The 23,154-nt window shown below is 37.0% G+C and overlaps 1 protein-coding gene across 1 annotated transcript in view; it reads right to left on the reverse strand.

Annotated features, from left to right (window-relative positions):
* Window positions 1-9,035: 9,035 nt before the first annotated feature.
* Window positions 9,036-23,154, reverse strand: part of LOC113424617 (macrophage mannose receptor 1-like) — a 75,591-nt gene continuing 61,472 nt past the window's right edge. The window contains 6 exon segments of the mRNA XM_087947311.1: window positions 9,036-9,507; window positions 10,608-10,646; window positions 12,046-12,237; window positions 13,207-13,317; window positions 15,394-15,546; window positions 15,851-16,016. Coding sequence (XP_087803437.1) covers window positions 9,275-9,507; window positions 10,608-10,646; window positions 12,046-12,237; window positions 13,207-13,317; window positions 15,394-15,546; window positions 15,851-16,016 — 894 coding nt within the window. The 3' untranslated portion in view covers window positions 9,036-9,274.

The raw sequence follows: 23,154 nt of genomic DNA on the forward strand, positions 1-23,154 counted from the left end.
AATAAAACTTCGTTCAAAGCAGCTTTGGAATGTATAGAACAGAACAGAACAGAACAGAACAGAACAGAACAGAATGGAATAGAATAGAATAGAATAGAATAGAATAGAATAGAATAGAATAGAATAGAATAGAATAGAATAGAATAGAATAGAATAGAATTCTTTATTGGCCAAGCGTGATTGGACACACAAAGTATTTGTCTTTGGTGCATAATATGCTGTCAGGGTACATAAAAAGAAAAAAAAACATTCATAAAGAATCATAACATAGTAATAGTCATAGGTTACTAATAAGCAATCAAATCATACTGGAAAACATATAAAACTATAAATTGTAGATATACAAGTAACAATGTTATAGTCATAAGTGGGAGGAGATAGGTAATAAGAAGGATGAGAAGAATAATAGTAATACAGTCTTAGTAAATAGTTTGATAGTGTTGTGGGAATTAGTTGTTTAGCAGAGTGATGGCATTTGGGAAAAAGCTATCCTTGTGTTCTAATTGTTCTGATGTGCAGTGCTCTATAGCATTGTTTTGAGGGTAGAAGTTGAAAAAAAATATGTCCAGGATGTGAGGGCTCTATAGATATTTTCACAGCTCTCTTTTTGACTTGTGCAGTATTCAGGTCCTCAATGGAAGGCAGGTTGGTAGCATTTGTCTTTTCTGCAGTTCTAATTATCCGTTGAAGTCTGTGTCTGTCCTGTTGGGTTGCAGAACCAAACCAGACAGTTATAGAGGTGCAGATGATAGACTCAATAATTCCTCTGTAGAACTGAATCAGCAGTTCCTTGGCAGTTTGAGATTTCTGAGTTGGCGCAAAAAACATTCCTTGCTGTGCTTCTTGATGACATTTTTGATGTTATTTTTTTTTCAAAGTGCACTACTGCTCATCTGCAGATTTTCATGCTAAATAGTATTTTTGAGGAAAGTATTTCTTTTACCATAAGCCTTATACAATGGAAGGAATGAAGATAAAATGGCAGCCGATCGAAAGTTAGAGAGCTATTATAATATGGATCAGTGACTTCAAAGCCATCAAAAACAACCAGGTATTCATGATTCAGAAGATGGAAGAAAAATCTAGAATTGAGAATCCACAATAAAAATTTACATATAGGTCTTCATGTCTATTAACTGCATTTGTAATCTTCTGTGCATGTATAGCTCCATTTTGGTCTATATTAAAGAGTCAAAGCTTGCCCAGTAAGATGCCCCTATGCTAGAGATTTGAATGAGGTTTTGTTTGGAAAGTTGAAATGTTTGGAAAGGTGAAATTCACAACCTTGAAGATGTGAAACTAGATAACCAGCAGCAAAATATTAATTGCAACTGTTGTTATTGTTGTACATGAACAAATATTTTGACTTCAATATAATCTCTATGAATGCAGAACTCATCATCATTCAGTTCTTCAAAATGGACACCAATGATGAAGTCATCAGGAATCAGAACAAGCCAAGAACGACTGAGATTTGGATGATAGTTCTGAAGATATTTAGATGAAGTAATATCTTTGTCTGCATGCAAAGTACCTCCACAACCTGAATAAAAGGAATGAAAGTCTATTAATCAGGGAACAATTGAATTCTATTTAATTTACCACCAAATTCTATAAAAAATGTTTTTGCTCTCAACTAATGATGCAAGTGTACTTCACCATCTCCAAAGACAAGTTTACTATCACTGCCTGAGCCATGAAACTCTATGTCTAAATCCTTTCCATTTGCATAAGAATCAGAGATGAACTGGAGAGTGACAGAGTTTCCAGAGAAGCTGAAAGAAGACAGTGCTACCCCACAATTTATTCCAGTGACATGAGAATATATGTTTGGCCCATCTGTATTAGCAAAGAAAAATGAATAGCTTTAATTGGAAATTCAGAATAGAGCTGTGCTGATGCAGTGGTTAGAATGCAGGATTGCAGTCTCACTGCTCACTTCAGGAGTTTAATCCTGACTGGCTCAATGTTGACTCAGACTTCCATCCTTCTGGTGGTCAGTAAAATGAGAACCCAGATTGTTGGGGGCAAGATGCTAACATTGTGAACAACTTGAGAGAACTGCAATGCACTATGAAGCCCTATATAAGTCTAAATCTAATGCTATTGCTACTGAGTGCATCTGAAACTTATAAAGTAGTTTCACAAGTAGTTTTCTGTTCATGCTTAAAATGTCTTACAAAATTAAGGCTGCATCTGCTAGTCTATCTGTATTTGATGTTGAAATACTGATAAAGTACTAGTTGCCTTGTTACTTATTTGCACTATACTTTTACTAAAAATGAGAAGCATACAATGGATTCTTACTTTCAGCTTATCATTATAACAATTATTTAAATCCTCACTCTCCATTTGTGAGATATCACCATGAATAACTTGTGTTTCAGTCACAGTTATTGTACACTGGTAGTTGGAGAATTGAGGGTACTTTCTATGCCATAGTGCGGAAACAATTTGACCATCTGTTCCTATAATATTATTTCTAAACACTAGAAAGGGAATAGCAAATCGATCCCAAATTTTATTTATTTTATGTTCTTACAACCAGGGGTGGGATTCTACCAGTTCGCACCTATTCGGTAGAACCGATTGTTAACATTCTAAGCAGTTCAGAGAACCAGTTGTTAGAAGAAATTGCTGGCCTAATCCTGTAAGGAAGGCAGGAAGGAAATGTTCTGGTGTTGCTTATAGAAACTGCCTCTACGTTAACCCTTATTACATTCTTGGCAGGCCTAGACTTCCTGTCTCAGGAACTTCTCTGGAGTTTTTTCCCCCTCCTTTGCTGGTACTTGGCTTGTGTGGAGTGACCATTCAAAGTTACAATGGCACTGAAAAAAGTGACTTATGACCATTTTTCACACTTACGACTGTTGCAGCATCCCCACAGTCAGGCGAGATTCCAGGTGAGGTCATGCATGCCTTGATGTGAGTGATATTGAGTTGGCCACGCCCAACCAATAACATGACCACCAAGCCATGTTCACCCAGTCACATGACCACCAAGCCACATCCACCAACTAAGCCCACAGAACCAGTTGTTAAAAAATTTGAATCCTACCCCTGCTTACAACCATTCATTTAATAACTTTTTGAAGTTACAATGGTGCTGAAAAAAGTGACTTGCAACCAGTTCTCCCATTTACAACCATTACAATGTCAACTTGGTCCTCTGATTAAAATTCATTGCTTGACAACCAGCATGCCTTTATTAGCTGCAGCATCATATGGTCATGTGATCATCATTTGAAATCTTCCCAGCATCTTCCAACAAGCAAAGTCAATGGGGAAAGCTGGATTTACTCAATGATAATGTGATTCACATAACAACTACAGCAGTGGTAGGTTTCCAAATTGTTTCCAACCGGTTCTATGCGCGGTTCTATGCGCACGCATTTCTGAACTGCAGTGATCTGCTTAACAACCATGGCAAAAAAGTTGTAAAATCGGGTACAACTCATTTAGTAACCTCCTTGCTTAACAGTGGAAATTCTGGTCCCAATTGTGGTCATAACTCCAGGCCTATCTATGTTATACTGAGTTACCGCTATTATTGGAAACATGGAAAAGCAATATTACTTGGTCAGTAATGAATTAAGTGCCATCAAGTCAGGTTCAGCTCCTGATGAATATGTGGATAAATATTTGCCAACTCTATCATCTATCTATCTATCTATCTATCTATCTATCTATCTATCTATCTATCTATCTATCTATCTATCTATCATCTATCTATCTATCTAAATTTGTATACTGCCCATCTCATTGTGAGGATAGTTTTTAATAGTATTTTACAAATCTTCCAAAAAAAAAATATCCCAGTAATCTCTTTGAAAGTGTCCACCCACCTCAACCTTGGTCTTGGTCTTCTTCTTGTTCCCTGATCCTTGTAAAACATTTTTTTCCTAGGCTACCATCCATTCAGATCACATACCCAGAATGGGCATGTTTCTGTTTGTTGATCATTGTATTGGCCTGATGCTTTCAAGCTTGTCTATCAACAAAGATGTTAGTAGGAAAGATTGCAAGTTGCTCTGGTAAGTGCCTGGCCCTTTGTGGATTCATGCCATGCCATCTATCATCTGATCTTCTCTTGCATGCATTGCCGTCTATAGGCTTCCTGTTTGCTTTGTGGGGCAAACCAGACAGGAAATATGACAAATGAGTTCATTCTCCTTTCTACATTCAATTCTTCAGCTCTCCCCTCATCCCCTGCCCTACAAACTAGAGAAATTATCTTCTGAGCCATTTTCTCCACTGACTATCCAGCTGTGAGTGGAACTATCTTTTATTTTACCAATCCATTGGCAGTATCTCTTTGCCAAATTTCTCAAGGTCATTTCCACATAGCATTACAGTTCCTGCACATATGCAGAATCTGAATAGGGTCTGTACCACGCTTGCCAATTCATATATGTTTTGCACCAGATCTCAGAGGTTGTCCCTCTCATTGCATCATGTACCCCACATTATCTTTATGTCAAGATTTAGAAAAATTTCCAGCTGATATTTACAAAGAAAGAGATAAATAGTTTCAGTGACCTGTAGCTTACTTCTGTTTGGATTACTGTATTGTGCTCTATCTCATACAGATTTTAATTGGTAAAGAATCTGGTTGCAGAAAAATAATTATATTCGGACACTGTAAGAATTGCATTATCGCCACTTATTTTTCTTAGCCCCATTCAAGGAGCAGAATAAACATTGATATGAAAAGATCCTCTAGATCTATTTCTACATATGAAGGCCTTTTCAAGTGGCCATTGGCAAGTGAAAGGTAGCAAGCATGTATGAATGAAAAAAATTGACACTGTCCATCACAAATACCTTGTTTCTGATGTTTCTGATGACCAATACAGATTTTTTTAAACATTTTTTAAAAATTCTGCATGATTTATTTATAATTTCTGAATTTCTTTATCATCTTGTTTTTAATTTTGATTTTTCTCTGTGCCCAGCCAGATATCTTTCTGATGAAGGCAATCTAGAAATAGCATAAAATATAATGACTGACTTCTCTTGATCTTATATTCACAATAAATACCTACATATGAGCTACTCTATTTATGATAATTCCCTCATCATCTATAACATCTATCTTTCAACTTACAAATTGGTAAAAGGAGAACCATCTGGTGTGGGAACAATGGGATGTTTTCTTGTGGTTTCTCCTTCTAATGTATTTGGGAAATCGTTAAAAATTTTTTTACAGGTAGTCCCCACTTAAGCAACCACTAGTTCAAACAAATGTTTGAAATTGCAACAGTGTTGAATGAAGGATATCTATTCATCAGTCTTCTAAGTCTTCTAAGTTCACTAGATTGCGATTTGGATATTCAGGAATCAATTTGCAACTAACAGTGATAGTAGCATCCTGCCTGCTCTCACGTGATTGGCATTTGTGACCTTCTTTGCCATTTCCATAAGCACTCACACCTTCCTCAACTTTTGCACAGCTTGTGCTGGGCCTCCCCGGACATCCTGTATCACCTGCATCACCCTTGTTTTCTTCAGTTGGGACTCCCCCTGCCTGCTTAAGGATCCGTGCATCTTGGTATTAGAGGGAGTTGCCCCTAGACCAGATGGGTGGTGAAAGAAAGAAAGGAAGGAAGGAAGGAAAGAAAGAAAGGAAAGAAAGAAAGAAAGAAAGAAAGAAGAAAGAAAGAAAGAAAGAAAGAAAGAAAGAAAGAAAGAAAGAAAGAAAGAAAGAAAGAAAGAGACTGTCTGGATTGTCATTGTTAAGGGTTGTGGTTGTCATTGTTAAAGGTTGTGGTCACATGATATCATGGTTTAAAATTGCATTGCTTAGCAATGGTAGTCCCAGTCCCAAATGGCATTGTAACCTGATCATTACCTGTAATTATCTGTGCAACTGCCATCTATTGTGTAAACTTTCATAATATGTGAAATATTTTTGTCTTTAAAAAACTACTTTTCAATACCATAATATATAAAATAAAAGAAAGAAAAAATGTTGTTTTTTTATCTTGAAGGATAACTGTCATGGTTGACTTGGTACGCAGCCATAATAACAGTAATGGGAAAGGGGAGGCAATGCATTGTAAGGGAAGGTTGGAAAGAGAAATTTGGAATGCAAATGTGATGACTGGAAGCTTAAGACAGACCCAATAACCCAAGGTCACTGGCTGGGAACGTCTGAGGTATAAAAACTAGTCCCAAAACAAAGCAAGTATAAATGATTGGTGGACAATAGATAATGGGAGGCCCAGGGGGGGAAAGGGAAAGTTTTCCTATACTGTTTGTGCACGAAATACTTAGAACTGACTTTTCTACTTCTATGGAATCCTCAGTAAAATTATACTCTTGGTAAAAAAAAAATGTCCCAGGAGTTACTTTTGCTGTCTAGTCCAGTGTGACAGTTGACAATATCATTGTCAAGCTTTTTGCTTGATACAAGACTAAATAATTTGGGGCTTCAGAAATGACCAAGGCTGTGCTGAACAATTATTCATAGGAAATCCAGCTAACACAGTGGCTGGTGAAAGGCAAATTCTAGTTTGGTAACATAGATCTGCATTGCTGGTTTGAACTGAATAATATATTAAAATACAGTTGAGCATTAGTTTTATTTATGTCGGTCTTTATTTTATTTTTTTATAAATAAGATGGAAAACATTTCCAACACACTTTCCTCCTCCATTTTCTCTACAACAGCAACCCTGTGGGCTGAGAAAAAGTGACCGGCACAAGTTACCTAGGCAGCTTTCATATGTAAGACAGCACTAGAACTCACAGTCTCCTGATTTCTAGCCTTTGCCTTAACTGTAAAGCTTTTCTCTCATTTTTCTCTCCATAAATTTTCTGTTGCAAATTCCCATGACTGGTAAAGGTCTACCCATTCTAGCATCCACTAATAATGCTAGAACTATATAGTTAGGAGGATTCTCAGCCAGCCTGGCTGGTAAGAATTTGAAAAATTTTAAGAGGTGTCCATTAAAAAAGAGTGTCATAATATAACATGTTATATAAAAGAAGCAGCAGCTTTGCTCAAATTCTGAACGGGGCATACTTAAAAACTGTAAGCAAGAAACTCAGTCCTGAGTGTGTCGCTCCAGTATCTGGATTACCTGGTTTTATTAACTTTTCATGATCTTCCAAAAGTGTTAACTCACCTTACCTAAAAAATGTTAGACAATGTGATATGATGTTCCAAAACAGTGTGTTTTTTCTTCTAAAGCCTTTTTTTTTTTTGCAAGACCTTTGGACAGGTTGTTTTGATTTTAGAGATCTAGCAACATTTTTAGGAAAGTGTTTCTTGACCTTATTTCTCAGTTTTAAGATGCATCAATGAGGAATTGTTGAAATTAAAGTCCACAAATCTTGATTCTTTTCCTGGCAAACTATGGCTATGTAGTTTCTAGGTTTTGCCCAGTCTTCTAATGTATTCACCATGAATAAATGTACATTCAGTTGTAATCAGAAGCCCTACTTCATCAATCCTTGCCCAAGTTAGTTTCCCATTCACAGGTACATACAGAAGGTCTCTGCCTCCAACATGCAAAGGCATTTTCTAGGATGGTTTTAATTTCAAACTCAATTTCATTGAGGCCACATTAGCATTATGGTTACCCTCAAAAGGCCAGTTGAACTGAAGAAGCTTCTTGGATGAGAAGCTAAACATCTTCAAAAAAAAAAAAACCAGAAAGTCCAGTTGCCTCTTGAAAAAGTATCTTTCTGGCCTCAAAGAGCAAATTGCATGTAAAAGTATGTATCTTATTAGTTCAGGAGTAAACTGATATGTTTTATATTTGAAATATGTTTAGCATTTTGGAGAACAAATGTTCAAAAATCATTTACATATGAAGATTCATGCATATTTTTAAAAATTGCATACAGTACTTAGAACTAATAATAGACAAAAACAGTTCATTTCTGATTGGGTCAGCCCTAGAGCGCAATTTGTGTATCTTATCTACAATAGGTATCTTATGAGTTGTGTATTTTGTGTGTGGGGGGGGCATAAATGTTAGGATTATATATTTGTGCTTTTTCATTTTCTTACCTTTTTATAAGAATATAATATAATATATAATTCAAATTATACAAATTATTTTATCTTGATTAAATAAAATCCACTCCCCATGTATTTTAATACTCATTTGATATTGAAATAGGTAAGAATCTGAAAACAACTTCTGAAGGGAAAGTTTTGGTGTCTACACACAAAGATTTAGGTTTACTTCCTTTGTTATTTTGTTACTTCATTAGTCATTTTATTTCATTCATCAAACCTGGATTTCTATGTGTCTAATCAGCATTTGTACAACTACTTCCTAACTGCTGCTATATGTGGCTTCAGCCAGTTTTAAACAGAAGCTTTATATATGCAGTTCAAAAAGAATATATTTTTCTTTTCCATTGTCTTTGCTTTCTATGGCACTAAAGGCTTAAGAATTTGATCATTTAATGGTAGCAATCCTGTGTACCAGGTGGCAGACATTCTCTAAGCCACATCTTTTTGGAAATGCACCAGCCAAAAGTCCTGGGCAGGGAAGGCAAGTGCACAGACCAGCCCACAAGCTCCTCGGACACTGGGACCCCACACACTTCTGTTTCCCCAAGGGGGTGCCCAGCCACACTTACTTCCTCCTTGAGGCTGCTGCTACTGTGCTCTCTCTACTTGGCCAGGTTGCTATAGTGGGTATGGGAGGGCAAAGTGTGTGGGTCAGAGGGAAGCTCAATCTTTCTCCATGTCTCCAATCTTTCTCCATGTGAGGAGACCCAACTTTGTAAGCAAAGCATCCTCAAAGATAAGATGTGAGATCACCAGGAGAGGGTTCAGGGAGGGAGCAAAGAATGGCAAAAGAGTAGCAGAGCTGCTGGTGGCCAAGTTCTAGAGCAGACCTTCCCTCTTTCTCATTTCAATCTTTCTTTCTTTCTTTCTTTCCTTCCTTCCTTCCTTCCTTCCTTCCTTCCTTCCTTCCTTCCTTCCTTCCTTCCTTCCTTCCTTCCTTCCTTCCTTCCTTCCCTCCCTCCCTCCCTCCCTCCCTCCCAGTATATTAAAGAAACAATTCTTTTAAAAAAGCAAACAAACTTTAATTTGAAAGTATATTAAACAGGATATATTTTAACTCAATAACTATAATAAGTGCAATATTTTCATATCATGGATCTGGCCAATACAGAGTCTAAATTTTTCCATAATTTTTTAAATTGATGTTAATAAATTAAAAGTATTAATTTATGAACATACATTCAAAACCTTGAATTTTAAATGTATTGTATCCAGTGGGCCTTATCCACAGCAAGATGCCAGTTATATTTGTTTATTTAATTCTTGATTGTCTACAAGAGATTGTGAATCCTTATGAAGAATAACCACATTGTCACTGTACAAAGAATTGTCAAATCCAGCAGAGACTTGTGGTCTGTTTCTTCTTCTATAGAAAATATAGGCTGCGATTCCTGCACCGATGACTATGAAGATAATTGGGATAATTACCCCCACAGCTGTGCCATGTGTTGATAGAAGTTCCCCTCCTTTCTGCACTAAAATACCAGAGAGAAAGAAAACCACTGAATACAGTTATATTATGATAAAACTCTGACTTTTTTTTAATTGAGAAAGAAGCCAAAAGAGATTGCATCCTATCTAGTAGTTTAATAAAGGCAGAGCTAACAAGAATGAACTAACCAATCCTAGGAATTTGTGAACTGTAACACAGTAAAAGGAAGTAACTGTAATGCATTGTTTTTTCCCATTCATTACAGATCCCAAAGGAAATTGATACGTGTTGCCTGTGGAAGATAAGGACTGAATTGACAGTCTTTTGATGTTAAGCTCAATGTTAGAGATGTGAATTCTTCCACAGCAAAACTAATTACAAATTGCTATGGTTATCATTTATTGCTAATCCTTTATTTGGGAAATGAAAATAATCATAATTAACTGAAAAATAATCATAAATATTCAGTCACACTAACTGAAGGAGGAGCACTTTCAAGACTTGGTTTCATAAATATCATCCAAGTGATCTCATCTATGGCAGGGGAAATTAGGAATACAGTTTTGGACTTTGACAGTATGGGAAACAAAAATCCTTCGACATTTAGTGAGATTTTATATTATCTTTTGCTGGCTTATTTTTTATCTTTTCCCCATCTCTCTCTCTCTTTTATTCTGCAACAAAACATGTTAGAGAGCTGTCATTTTATTTTATTTTTTCTAATGTAGAATGGTAATTTGATGATATACTGTAACTATAAAAATATAGTGGTTTATGATTGACAGGAATGATATTTGGGTAGCAGCTACCAAAATCTCCAAGTTGTGTAGAATAATAATGATCTATTCTAAGAAAAGAAAAAGAAAATGGCAACTGGCAGCCACCTCAAGGATTTTCATGGCTTCCATTCTATTAATATAGGAAAATTATGTGAAACAAAATTTAAGTATTGTTACTTAACAATTTAGTGGAGAAAATGTAAGTCTTCACAACAATGCTGAATATATGCTGTTTAAATCTTGTAATCTACAAAATATGTTCATCTATATTTGAGCTATGTATTAGAATTTTCAGCTCACAACTGGAAAATTTATTATTGAACTTTAAAAATAACATTCTTATCTCTTAAAATTACTTTCTTACCTGGTATTTTTGTAGTGTTTACAGCTGATTCTTCAATAACTAGAAAATAATCAAAAATGTTTTCAGTATGTAACTTCTGTCTATGTATTATTGCACACCACTAGGATAACAATGAAGAAGGATTTGCAAGGCAAATTTAAAAAATAAATTATCTGAATCACAGCATATTTTATAGTGAACCTTTATGATTCTTGAAGAAAGAATTATACACTATAGGACAATGTTAGATTCCCCCCCCCCCCCGAAATATTTGGGTTTCCATTAACAGTTGATATTGTTTGATATCAATCTGAGTTCATGGGATATTCATTAGCTTAATGAAATTTTCATGATTGTTTTTCAGATATCTTTCAAAAATGATTAAGTACGAAACTAATATTTTAGTCTATAGATATAATATATAATGAGAAATACAAAATGTCAGAACTAATAACAGATACAAAGCAATCCAAAGTTTCCTACTTTCAAAATTTGCCTAAAATTTTATGAAATAAACTTTGGGTACCATCATCCTTGGCTATTGAGAATAGTTTTATTCAGTTCTGTATCCTGTGAGTACAGGATCAATTTTATTAATGCTATAAAACAGATGACATAATAATTAAGGGACAGCAAATGGTGCAAAAGAAATTTGTTCATTAAACTTTTATCAATTGCTAAAATTATAATTATTCATTTTAAAATATGACATTCAATCACTGCTAGAAAAAATTAATATATGTTTCAATTGAATATATTCAATATATTCAATATATTTCAGATAACATTATTTGAAACAGAAATTAAATAAGGAAAAAATGATAAAAAAGAAGGGAAAGAGGGAGGGAGGGAGGAGGGAAGGAAGGAAAACATTATATATTTTATAGTAGATAATTATAATTAGCAATCTAGAAAAGTAAGAAAAGATATAAGAAAAATAATAAGAACAACAAAAGGCCATAACAATAGATCAAGATGAGATCTCTTAAAATATGTAGTTAGAAAAACCTGCTCATCAAGAAATTAGAAATAAAGGAAAACTTTTCAAATATTCTTGGATATGTTTAAAAAGTGAGCAGATAATGACATAGTAAGAATAATTCCAAGAAACACCATTTAGGCAGAAAACAGAGAAGCTGCAGTATTTTAGGAAACTAATTCAATGCAGAGGTCCCCGCCATTGGGCCATGGCCAACTACAGGGCCTTGAGCAGTTCAGAACCAGGCTACAGAAGTGGTGGGCGAGAGTGTACACCCAAATACACCCAAACGCAACCCTGCTTGCATGAGCGAATGGCGGGCATAAATGGAGTTATGTGCATGCAGACACTTGCCTGCCACTTATGCGGAACCAACTACTCTCTCCCCCTTCTGGCCAGTCTACAAAGCCAGAAAGTATTTAGTACACAAATAATGTTTTCAATTTAATATTATGATATAATGATAATAATAAGGCTTACTTTTGTTTCTTTTACAAACAAATGTTCTTGATGAATAAGATCCACAGTAGCTTTCGAACCAAAATCCAGATTTACTATTCATGAAAATGCACCTGTTACTTAAGATCTCGCTTCTATCATTTTCTTCGTGATCATCTGGCTTATTCCAGTTGACAAAAGCGATGTTACTATTATCTTTCCACATCCATTCTCCTAAAGTTAAAATAAATGTATAGCATAATGATTAAAAAGAAAAAGAACTGCACTGTGATGAAAAGGTATATCCTATAGCTTTTTTCTCTAAAATTCCTGTAAACTCTGAAAAATTAGCCATCCGTAGACACATGGACATAAACAACATCTACATACTGTGCAAAAGAAACAATAAACAAGCCAAAAAGGTAACAAAAATACCAAAACCCTTCCCACCAGCAATCAATGCCTAGAGAACATAGATTAACACCAAGATTAACATCAGACCAACAGTCAAGAAGTAGATAATACCCCAAAGAACGAACTGCCAAATAAGCTAATAGTAAACACTCAAATCAAAAACTCTTAAGGCCACCATTGCTGATAGGACAAGTCATTAGAATATAAATTGAGAGCAAACCCCTTACTAGCACTGATTATGTTACCTATTTTGGGTAAAATGAAAGGTCTACAAGAAAACAAGTTTTCTTATTTCATCTCTGAGCTACAAATATTCTCCTTTTCAAGATTCTCCATCATATTATTTCTGTTTCTGGATGTTCTTTCCAGAACTGGACATTATTTTTATATATTTCCTCTTGGGCTTAATTCAAGATATCAGATCATTATTTCTTTATTTTACAAAGGGTAAATTAATTTCATCAGGCAATCCTGCAACAGTTGACTCTGGTTGCTGAATCCTGAGTCCTGTAGTCCATTTGTCACAAGATATCCAGGAACTTTACAACTAAATATGTAATGGTCCTTTTTTGTCCAGGGTGATGACTGATCTGGTATATATTTCTGTAAATCACATCTCACCATATTGTTTATAGAAGAGACATTAATCTCTGATGAGATCTGTCTGGTATGATTGAATACCTGGCATACCTCTCATCTTCCCCAGAGCACTCAAACCCCACAACTATATCAAGGTAGTGTTTTACTACCTATTACTAGCACATAGATAAATATTAGTTAAATAATTACCTTCCTGATTACTGTATAAGCCTATCCAAAACTCCATAGATCCAAGTATTTCCATTTCTTCCTTTAAAAAGTGTAATTCAACTGAATCTTTGATTGAAGTCAAGGCACCACCTATGAAACATGAAATGATCAAAGAAACTCATTAATGGGTTCGATTCCCACCCCACCAAAATAGGGGCAATTTTACAAGGCATAATCAATGAGTCATTCCCATCACAAGGAATAATTTCAGTTTTGAATCTCTTAAAGTAGAAAATAGTCCTCTGTTTCTAAAACGTATTAAATTTGTATTGCTTATTATGTTTATAGTGAAACACCACAGCAGCTTATCCTTTGAGTATAATGATATAGAAGTTAAACCTGGTAATTTAAGCAAACATTCTGCAAAAATAGTATTCTACACAATATACTGAAAAACAAACTTTTGTTCTAAATCTTCCTAAATGTTTGAGAGGCCCCACCCCAAAGAGATAGAAAAAAGAAAATGATCAAGTCTTCCAAAGTAGCTGATATTTCAAAGTATTCTATATTTATAAGATGCTTTAAAAAGAGTTAGAATTATTGCTTTCCAATATCATATATGCAATTCTTCTTTTAAAAAAGATATTGAAATACAGGTACATTCATTCTTATATCATGTGCAATTTGGAGAGTGCATATTATCCATAGAAAGAAAACAAAATTATGGCAAACAATAAAATATAGATTCCGAGGCACATGTTTTGATGACCAAAGTATTTCTCTTGATTCACTTCCTGAAGATGAACAGCGGTTGTTTGAAGGCTCAACACAGATATGTAATAGAATCATAAAATAAAAGGGCTGGAATGGACCTTAGAAATCTTCAAATCCAACCTCCTGCCCAAAGCAGGAATCCTTATATCATTCTGAACAAAAAAATGTATAATCTTTTCTCCTCCAGCAATGGAGCAACTAAACTTTGGGAGGCAAGCTATTCCAACGGTTAATTGTTCTCACTGCTCTCCTTATTATCTCTCTTTAAAAACTTATACTCATTGCTTCTGGTCCTAATTTCACGTGCTTTGAAGTTATCTCTCATCTCTTTGAAGTCAACCCCTCTCATCTCTGAGACTGCCACACTAGTACTCGAAGACAGCTATCATGTCATCCCTGATCTTTCTTTCGGTTGGGTTAGACATACCTATTTCCCTGAACTGTCCATCAAGGTTAATATAAACATTTAAGGTTAAGTTTAAGGTTACATCAAGATCTTCTTCAGCTCAGCTGAGTATATGAGAACATGCCCAGAAGATAATTCTATCAGGACTGCTAGTAAGATAAAGCTGCTACCTCTTTGCTTTCTGAGCTGATATGTCTTCTAGGCATGTCCAGACATATTGAAGACCCTTAAACAATCATACCAAGAATCAATTGACTATACCTGCTATGTGGCTTCAAGGAATGGATCTAACGGTAAATGCACATCCCTATCTTATCTTTATAATAAATAACTTTCTAGTACCATGAAATTGAAAGAAAGTTTCTATGTGGTGAAATATATAGCTATTCACCTCACCAGAGTATTTTGCTCAGTGGAAACCTTCCTTTTAGTAATTATTTTCAGTGCATGTGAAAAATAGAAAGGTATTTATTTCTCTTTATATTATACTCATTCTATATTCTATGTGAAAATATTTACAGACCCCTCACACCCCAGACATAAACTGTTTCAACTCCTACCCTCAAAACGACGCTATAGAGCACTATAGATCAGAAAGTCACAAGAACAGTTTTTTTTCCAAACGCCTTCATTCTGCTGAACAAATAATTCCCTCAACACTGTCTAACTATTTACCAAGTCTGCATTCCTGTTACTATTAAACTTCTCATCACCTATCCCCTCCCATTTGTGACTGTATGACTGTAACTTTGTCACTTGTATCCCTATGACTTATATTGACTGTTTCCTAGTATGATTTGATTCCTTATTGTACCCTATGACTATTATTATTATGTACCTTATGATTCTTGACTCTTGACGAATGTATCTTTTCTTTTATGTATACTGAGAGCATTTGCACCAAGACAAATTCCTTGTGTGTTCAATCACACTTGGGCAATAAAGAATTCTATTCTATTCTATTCTTTTCTATATGGTATCTTCCTACATTCTCAGCCTGTTCTAAAAATTGCTATTCTTATTACGTAGCTCAAAATGATACTAACCTATCTGATCACATAACAGGGCAGCATGTGACCAAGATGCCCATGAAAGGTAAAATTTATAGCAATGATCTCCAAAAGGAATCCAAGATTCTTGTCTGTTTTTGGAAGTTTGGCATTTTCCTGCTGATTGTAGCTTCTCAGTTGGTACTATACCTGTTGTGAAACAAATAGGTTTTCATTATAAAAAAAATTCCATATATTAGTAACTAGCCACTAAGAAAAATATTAGTAATATTAATAAAAAGTTGTAACATTGATAAATAAGCAATAATTACAATGATATAATGCAGTAATGTATAACCTAAATTTGTCATTTTCTAATTGAAAATTATTAGGCATGTATTATTTTTTAAAATTTAGCTTATCACTTTGTTGATACATATCACTTTTTACTAATTTTGCACTAACTGAAATTAAAATATAAACTCTATTAAAACAGACATATTAATTTACTTACCATTATATCTCTCACAAACAGAATAGTATTTTTCACTGCAGTTTCCTGTTTTCCAATAACCATCAATGTCTAGGTAGACACAGCCGGTGTTATGCCTTGGTTCTTCAGCAGCCCAGTTAGTGTATGCTAGCATCCATTTACTTACCCACTTATACCCAGCATCTCTCTAAAATCAAAAAGCATAAGGGAATTATTAGAGGAAGTGCAAGGAAAAGTATTATTTATTTAATCTAATAATTAAATTAATTATTTAATTAATTTTAATTAATTAAATAATTAATTCATATAGTTGATATTATTAATTAATTTGGCACCAAGATGGTGCTGCAGATGGCAGCCTTGGTGAAATGCTCTCTGATAGTTCTGCTGTTTTTATCATTCTCTGTGATTTACTACAGATTTCATATTCGAGACCAACTGCTAAGCATCAACAAAGTTTCTCTGACGCACAGCTTTCCATGACATCACTCTCCCTTGTCTTTACAAATGCAGAAGAATTTCTAACACAGGAAGAAGCAACTTCCTCTGAACAATGGATAAACAAAAACAAATGGAGGAAATGCCAGAAGCAAAGAGGCAAGCAAGAATTTTGAATAGATTAAGGAAAAGTGGGTTAAAATCCCCTCCCCCATCACTCTTTCTGACTAATTTACATTCACTCACTAATAAGATGGATTAAATGCTTCTTTTAAATAGATGCAACTGATTTTTACAACTCAGCAGCTCTCTGCTTTACTGAAACCTGACTAAATGAATCAATTGATGATAGCAAGTTGCATATCCCAAAGTTTCAGATACAAAGATTGGACAGAATTGCAGAAACATCAGGTAAAAAGAAGGGAGGAGGACTATTTATATATTAATAACCACTGGTGCCGAAATATACTATACTAAAGAAATTCTGTGATGTGTACTTAGATACATGAATTATCAATTGCAAACCATTTTATTCTTCACAATAGTTCTCCTCATTTATCCTAATTGCTCTGTAAGTTTCTCCACAATATGTAAACAATGCATTATGAACTCTAGCTGACCAGATTATGTAGGCTGAAGTTAAATACCCAGATTCATTTCCCATTGTTTTAGGAGATTTTAACAAAGCTAACTTAAGGAAAAGGCTACTAAAATATTTTCAGCATGTCAATTGTCTCATGAGATGCAAGAATACTTTAGATCAGTGGTTCCCAAAGTGGGCAGTACTGCCCCTGGGGGGCAGTGGGATGCCTTAGGGGGTGCTAAGAGGGGGCGGGGGCATTCAAAGTGTGGCCCTGCAGGCTCACCCCATTGACTGTTGCACCACTCCGGAGCTGGTGCCTCGAATGCAGCAGCACATTGGGAAAAGCCACCACCACCGCATTCAAATCGCCAGTGCTGGTGTGGTGCAACAGTCAATGGGTGAGCCTGCAGGGCTGGAGCCTCAAACGCCCTCCTGCCACCTCTTAGTGCCCCTCTGCCAGCCCCCTTGGGGCTGCTAAGAGGGCAGGGGCAGTGCGTTGAACGCAGCACATTATGTGCCACTGCAGCTGCATTCGAGGCGCCAGCTCCAGAGCGGTGCAACAGTCAATGGGTGAGCCTGCAGGGCCGGTGCCTTGAATGCCCCCTGCTGCCTCTTAGCACCCCTCTGCCAGCCCCCTTGGGGATGCTAAGAGGTGATGAGGCATTTGAGGTGGCGGCCCTGCAGGCTCACCCCATTGACTGTTGTACCGCACTGGAGCTGGAGCCTCGAATGTGGCAGCACATTGGGAAAAGCCACCACCACTGTTTTCCAAAGTGCCACCGCTGTCGCCTTCTGTCTGTCTGTCCGTCCGTCTGTCCATCCATCCATCCAAAAGTCTGTCTGTCTGCCTGCCTTCCTACCTACCAACCTACCTGCCTGCCTGTCTGTCTACCTACCTACCTATCTACCTATCTACCAATATAGATCTATCTACCTACCTACCTAAGTATCTACCTATCTACCTATCCATCCATCCATCCAAAAGGTCTGTCTGTCTTCCTGCTTGCCTACCTGCCTGCCTGCCTGCCTACCTACCTACCTACCTACCTACCTACCTACCTATCTACCTCTCTCTCTCTCCATCCTTCCATGTTCGAAGCGCCGGCCCCGCAGGCACATCAGGAAAGTAGAGCAAAGCCAGTCTGGGAGAGAGGGAGGGGGAGGGAGGGAGGGAAGGAGGGAGGGAGGGAGAGAGAGAGAGAGAGAGAGAGAGAGAGAGAGAGAGCGCTGATGCATCAGATTGAAATGAGGCCTAGTTTAGACTGAGGCCCTTTTCCACATTGAAACCTCTTTGCTAGCACATTGAAACTTCTTTGGCTTCTATTAAAGGTTTTGTGCATGAAACATGGTCAAGACTATCAGGAAGACTATCAGGAACATTTTGTTGAGGCTTTAAACAGGATCCATTGGACCAGATTTCCACCCTAAAAAATTACTTTTCCCCAATGTATTACAGTGCCAATTCTGAAGAAGGCAAAACCAAAATGTACTGGTAAATTACAAGGAGAACACACACACACACACACACACACACACACACACACACACACACACACTCCCTTCTAACCCTGCTGGAGCAGGTGATTGGACTAGAATAGATATATCATTATCTTTCTCTTCCCTCCCTCCCTCCTTCTTTATTTCTTTTTCTTTCTGTCCTTTCCTTCCATCACCCCTTCTTTGACTATCCCTTTTTCTTTCTTTCCCTTTTCTCTTTCTTTTCTTCCTCTCTTTCTCTCTCTCTTTCTTTTCTCTCTCTTTCCCTCTCTCAGGCTCACCCCATTGACCTGGTGCACCGCTCCACTCGGACTTGCTTGGGCAGGTACCTCCAGTGCAGTGGGCTCAATGGGGTGGACCTGCGGCTAGCACCTAGAACGTGGCAATGGTGGCACATTTGAAAAGTAGAGCAAAGCCAGAGGTCAGTGATTTTTGCTGCAAAGAATCACAAAAGCTTCTGGATTGTGCACAAGAAGGGACACACATGTCAATGCAATTCAGCAACATAAAATAATGAGATATAAATAAAAATCAACAAGAATAGGCAAAGCATCTCTGATTAAATTCTATCAGAGATGCTTTGCCGATTCTAGTCCAATGACCTGCTCCAGCAGGGTTGAAGGGAGTGTGTCTGTATGTGTGTGCATGGCTGTTAAAACTCCAAAAACAGATCAAGTATTTCTTGGGAGGCCAGTCATAAATTAGAACACTTGCTAAACAACCGGCCATTAAGTGAGGACCACTTGTATTTGGTTTGCCAGTAACCTGGCCACGCCCACCCAGTCACATGACTAGCAAGCCACGTCTACCCAGTCACATGACCAGCAAGCCACACCCTCAAATTAGGCCACTCCCACAGTAATTTGAATCCCACCCCTGGGTGGGGGGCACCAAGGATGAGTTTGTAGCACCAAGGGGGCAGTGGACTGAAAAAATTTGGGAACCACTGCTTTAGATGATTGCTACACAACATTAAAAGATGCATATTGGTCTTTACCACGAGCAGCTGTGATCATTGCATGATTCACCTTGTACCTGCTTACATACAAAGACTTAAAACCATGAAACCAACAATTAAATCAGTTAAGACTTGGACTGAGGAGGCAAAACTAAAACTACAGGCTTGCCTTGACTGCACTGATTGGAATGTTTTTGAATATATACCTGCAGACTTGGATGAACTCACAGATACTATAACATCATATGTCTGTTTTTGTGAAGACCTACATGTGCCACAGAAACCTGTGAATATACAGTAGCAATAAACCTTGGTTCACAGTTAAACTTAAGCAGCTACATCATACCAGAGGAAGCCTACAGAAAAGGTGATAGAATGCTGTACAATCAGGCCAGAAATGTATTAACAAGAGAGATCAGAGTAGCAAAAAGAAGCTACTCTGAAAAGCTAAGGAATCAGTTCTCAACAAATGAACCAGCAAACATGTGGAAAACTCTTAAAAATAACACCGGTTACAGCAAACCTCCTTTCCATGCTGAAGGAAATCAACAACTGGAAGATGACTTGAATGTGTTTTACTGTAGGTTTGAGAGAAAACTACTGCCATCTATCTCCACAATCCCTATCTCAGACACACCAACAATAGCCAAGCCTCTTATAACTGACCCCATCCCATTGGCCCCACCACCTCTGGTGATTACAGAAAATGAGGTACAAAGTCTATTTCACAGACAAAAGCCAGGAAAAGCATCAGACTGAGACAAGATAACTCCTTCTTGCTTAAAAGCTTGTGCTGAACAACTGGCCCGCATCTTCACCTGAATCTTTAATAAATCACTAGAGGTGTGCTATGTTCCTTCTTGCTTCAAATGCTCTACTATCATCCCAAGAAACCCTCCATCAAGGAACAGAATGACTTCAGATCAGTAGTAATGAAAACCATTGAAAGGCTAATGCTGGCCCATCTGAAAACCATCACAGATCTGCTGTTAGACCCCTTACAATTTGCCTACTGAGCAAATAGATCGACAGATGATGCTGTTAACATGACTCTGCACAACATCTTGAATGTCCAAAGACCAATGCAAGAGTCCTCTTTGTAGATTTTAGCTCAGCATTCAATACCATCATTCCAGATATTCTTCCAACTAAACTAAATCAGCTAGTTGTACCTGACCACACTTGTAAATGGATCATAAGCTTCCTAATAGATAGGAAGCAGTAGGTGAACCTAGACAAATTAGATCAGATACTTATACAATTGGGTGGTGTGCTCTCTCCACTTCTCTCTATATACCAATGACTACATCTCAAAAGATCCTTCTGTTGAAGTACTGAAGTTTGCAGATAAAACAACAGTGATTGCTCTCATTCAAGACAATGATGAATCCGCATACAGATAGGTGGTTGAATAACTAGCCTTGTGGAACAATGATGAATCCGCAGACAGATGGGAGGTTGAACAACTAGCAACCAGAACAATCTTGAACTAAATACACTCAAAACAGTAGAAATGGTGGTAGATTTTAGGAGAAACTCTCCTATACTACTGCCTTTTACAATACTAGACAACACAATATCAACAGTAGAGACATTCAAGTTTCTAGGTGCTATCATATTTCAAGTCTAAAATGGACACCTAACATCAAAAATGTCATCAAAAAAGCACAACAAAGAATGTTCTTTCTGCATCAACTCAGAAAGCTTAAACTGCCCAAGGAGCTGCTGATTCAGTTCTACAGAGGAATTATTGAGTCTGTCATCTGCACCTCTATAACTGTCTGGTTTGTCTCTGCCATCAAAAAAGACAGACACAGACTTCAATGGGTAATTAGAACTGCAGAAAAAATAATTGCTACCAACCTGCCTTCCATTGAGAATCTGTATACTGCACAAGTCAAAAAGAGAGCAGTGAAACTATTTACAGATCCCTCACATCCTGGACATAAATTTTTCAACTTCTACCCTCAAAACGACGCTATAGGGCACTGAACACCAGAACAACTAGACACAAGGACAGTTTTCCCCCGAATGCCATCACTCTGTAAACAACTAATTCCTACAACACTGTCAAACTATTTACTGACTGTATTGCTATTCTTCTTCTCATCCTTCTTATTACCTATCTCTTCCCACTTATGACTATAACATTGTTGCCTGTATCTCTATGATTTATATTGTTTTATTTGTTTCCTAGTATAATTTGTTTGCTTATTTAGTAACCTATGACTGTCACTTTGTATTTTTTTCTTTTTATGTACACTGAGAGCATATGCACCTTGTGTGTCCAATCATACTTGGTCTATTCTATTCTATTCTATTCTATTCTATTCTATTCTATTCTATTCTATTCTATTCTATTCCATTCCGTTCCATCCCATTCTATTTTATTCTATTCTAATTTCCCTATAGCTAGTCATAACTTAATAACTTTAATTGGGATAGGAGTTTGATATTGTTAAGCAAAGCACTTATTAGGTGAAAAGCATGTGAATTATTAGTACCACTTTATAAAGCATTGATAAGATCACACTTGGAATATTGCATCCAGTTTTGGTCACCAAAATATAAAATTTCTATAAAACTAGAAAGTGTGCAGAAAAGAGCAACAAAGATGATTAGGGGAGGGGACTGAAGGCTAAAATATATGAAGAATGGTTGCAGGAATTGAGTATGTCTACTCTAATGAAAAGAAGGACTAGGAGTAACATGATAGTAATGTTCCAATATTTGAGAGGCTGCCACAAAAAGAAGGGGGATTAAGCTATTCTCCAAAGCATCTAAAGGAAGGACAAGAAATATATGGAAAGTAACCAAAGAGAGAAACAATCTAGAAATAAGGAGAAATTTTCTGACAGTTGGAATAATTAATCAGTGGAACTTTCCTCCAGAAGTTCTGGAGGCTCCATTGCTGGAGGTTTTTAAGAAAAGATTGAACAGCCATTTGCCTGAAATGGTACAGAGTCTCCTGCTTGAGCAAAAGTTGGACTAGAAGACCTTCCAACTCTTATTCTGTATTCATTTGAAGACACCACTTAGAGCAGCAGTTCTGACAATCCTAGTTGAGAGACTGCATCATTGTTAGGCAGCAACCTCATATTTTTCCCATCCTGCCACATACATCTCTGCTTCTACTCCTCACACACACACTCTCCCTTCATTCTACCCTTTTGACTACCCTGCACTTAACTCTTGTGCCATCAACTCCACAGAAGGCCAGCAGCTGGGCCCTGTCAGCAGTAGAATGAAGAAAAGGAAAGGTCAGCTGGGACAGTGAAGGGTGTCGGGGTAGATGTAGGCAGGGATGGAGTCAGGGCCAAAAGGGCAGGGGGAGATACAGAGGTAGGGGAAGTTGAAGCACTTTCTGTCATCTGAAAGGATGGCAGGCTGCCAAGAACATGAAGTTTGATTATGTGACCACGGGGATACTGCAATGGACATAACTTTGAGGACCAGCCATAACTACCATTGAGCCCTATCATAACTTCAAATGGTCACTGAGTGAATCGTTGTTAAGTGGAAACTACTTGAACCCCTTTTTCATTGCCAACTGGTCTACATGTCCTCTTCCTTAATTGTGAGAAAAAGCCAACCAGAGCTGCTTAAAATCGGAACAATATAAATCTTTTATAGAAATAAATCAATTCTGTGAAAGCATTTAGTCTTCAAGATCCATTTAGAAAATTGTCACATATTTGTTATGTCAGAGGCCTCATTTAGTGACCATGGGCACTTACAGCAGTGATGAAAAAGAAACTTTATCTGTCATCTTTGCATTTACAACCTTTGCAGATCAGTAAAAACAAAGGAAACCTGAAATAAGTTCATAAACAGTTGCAATTTCACTTA

The sequence above is a fragment of the Notechis scutatus genome, chromosome Z, assembly GCF_049901735.1.
Source record: "Notechis scutatus isolate UNSWTSFEM ecotype Mainland chromosome Z, rNotScu1.2, whole genome shotgun sequence".
NCBI classification, from domain to species: Eukaryota; Metazoa; Chordata; class Lepidosauria; order Squamata; family Elapidae; genus Notechis; species Notechis scutatus.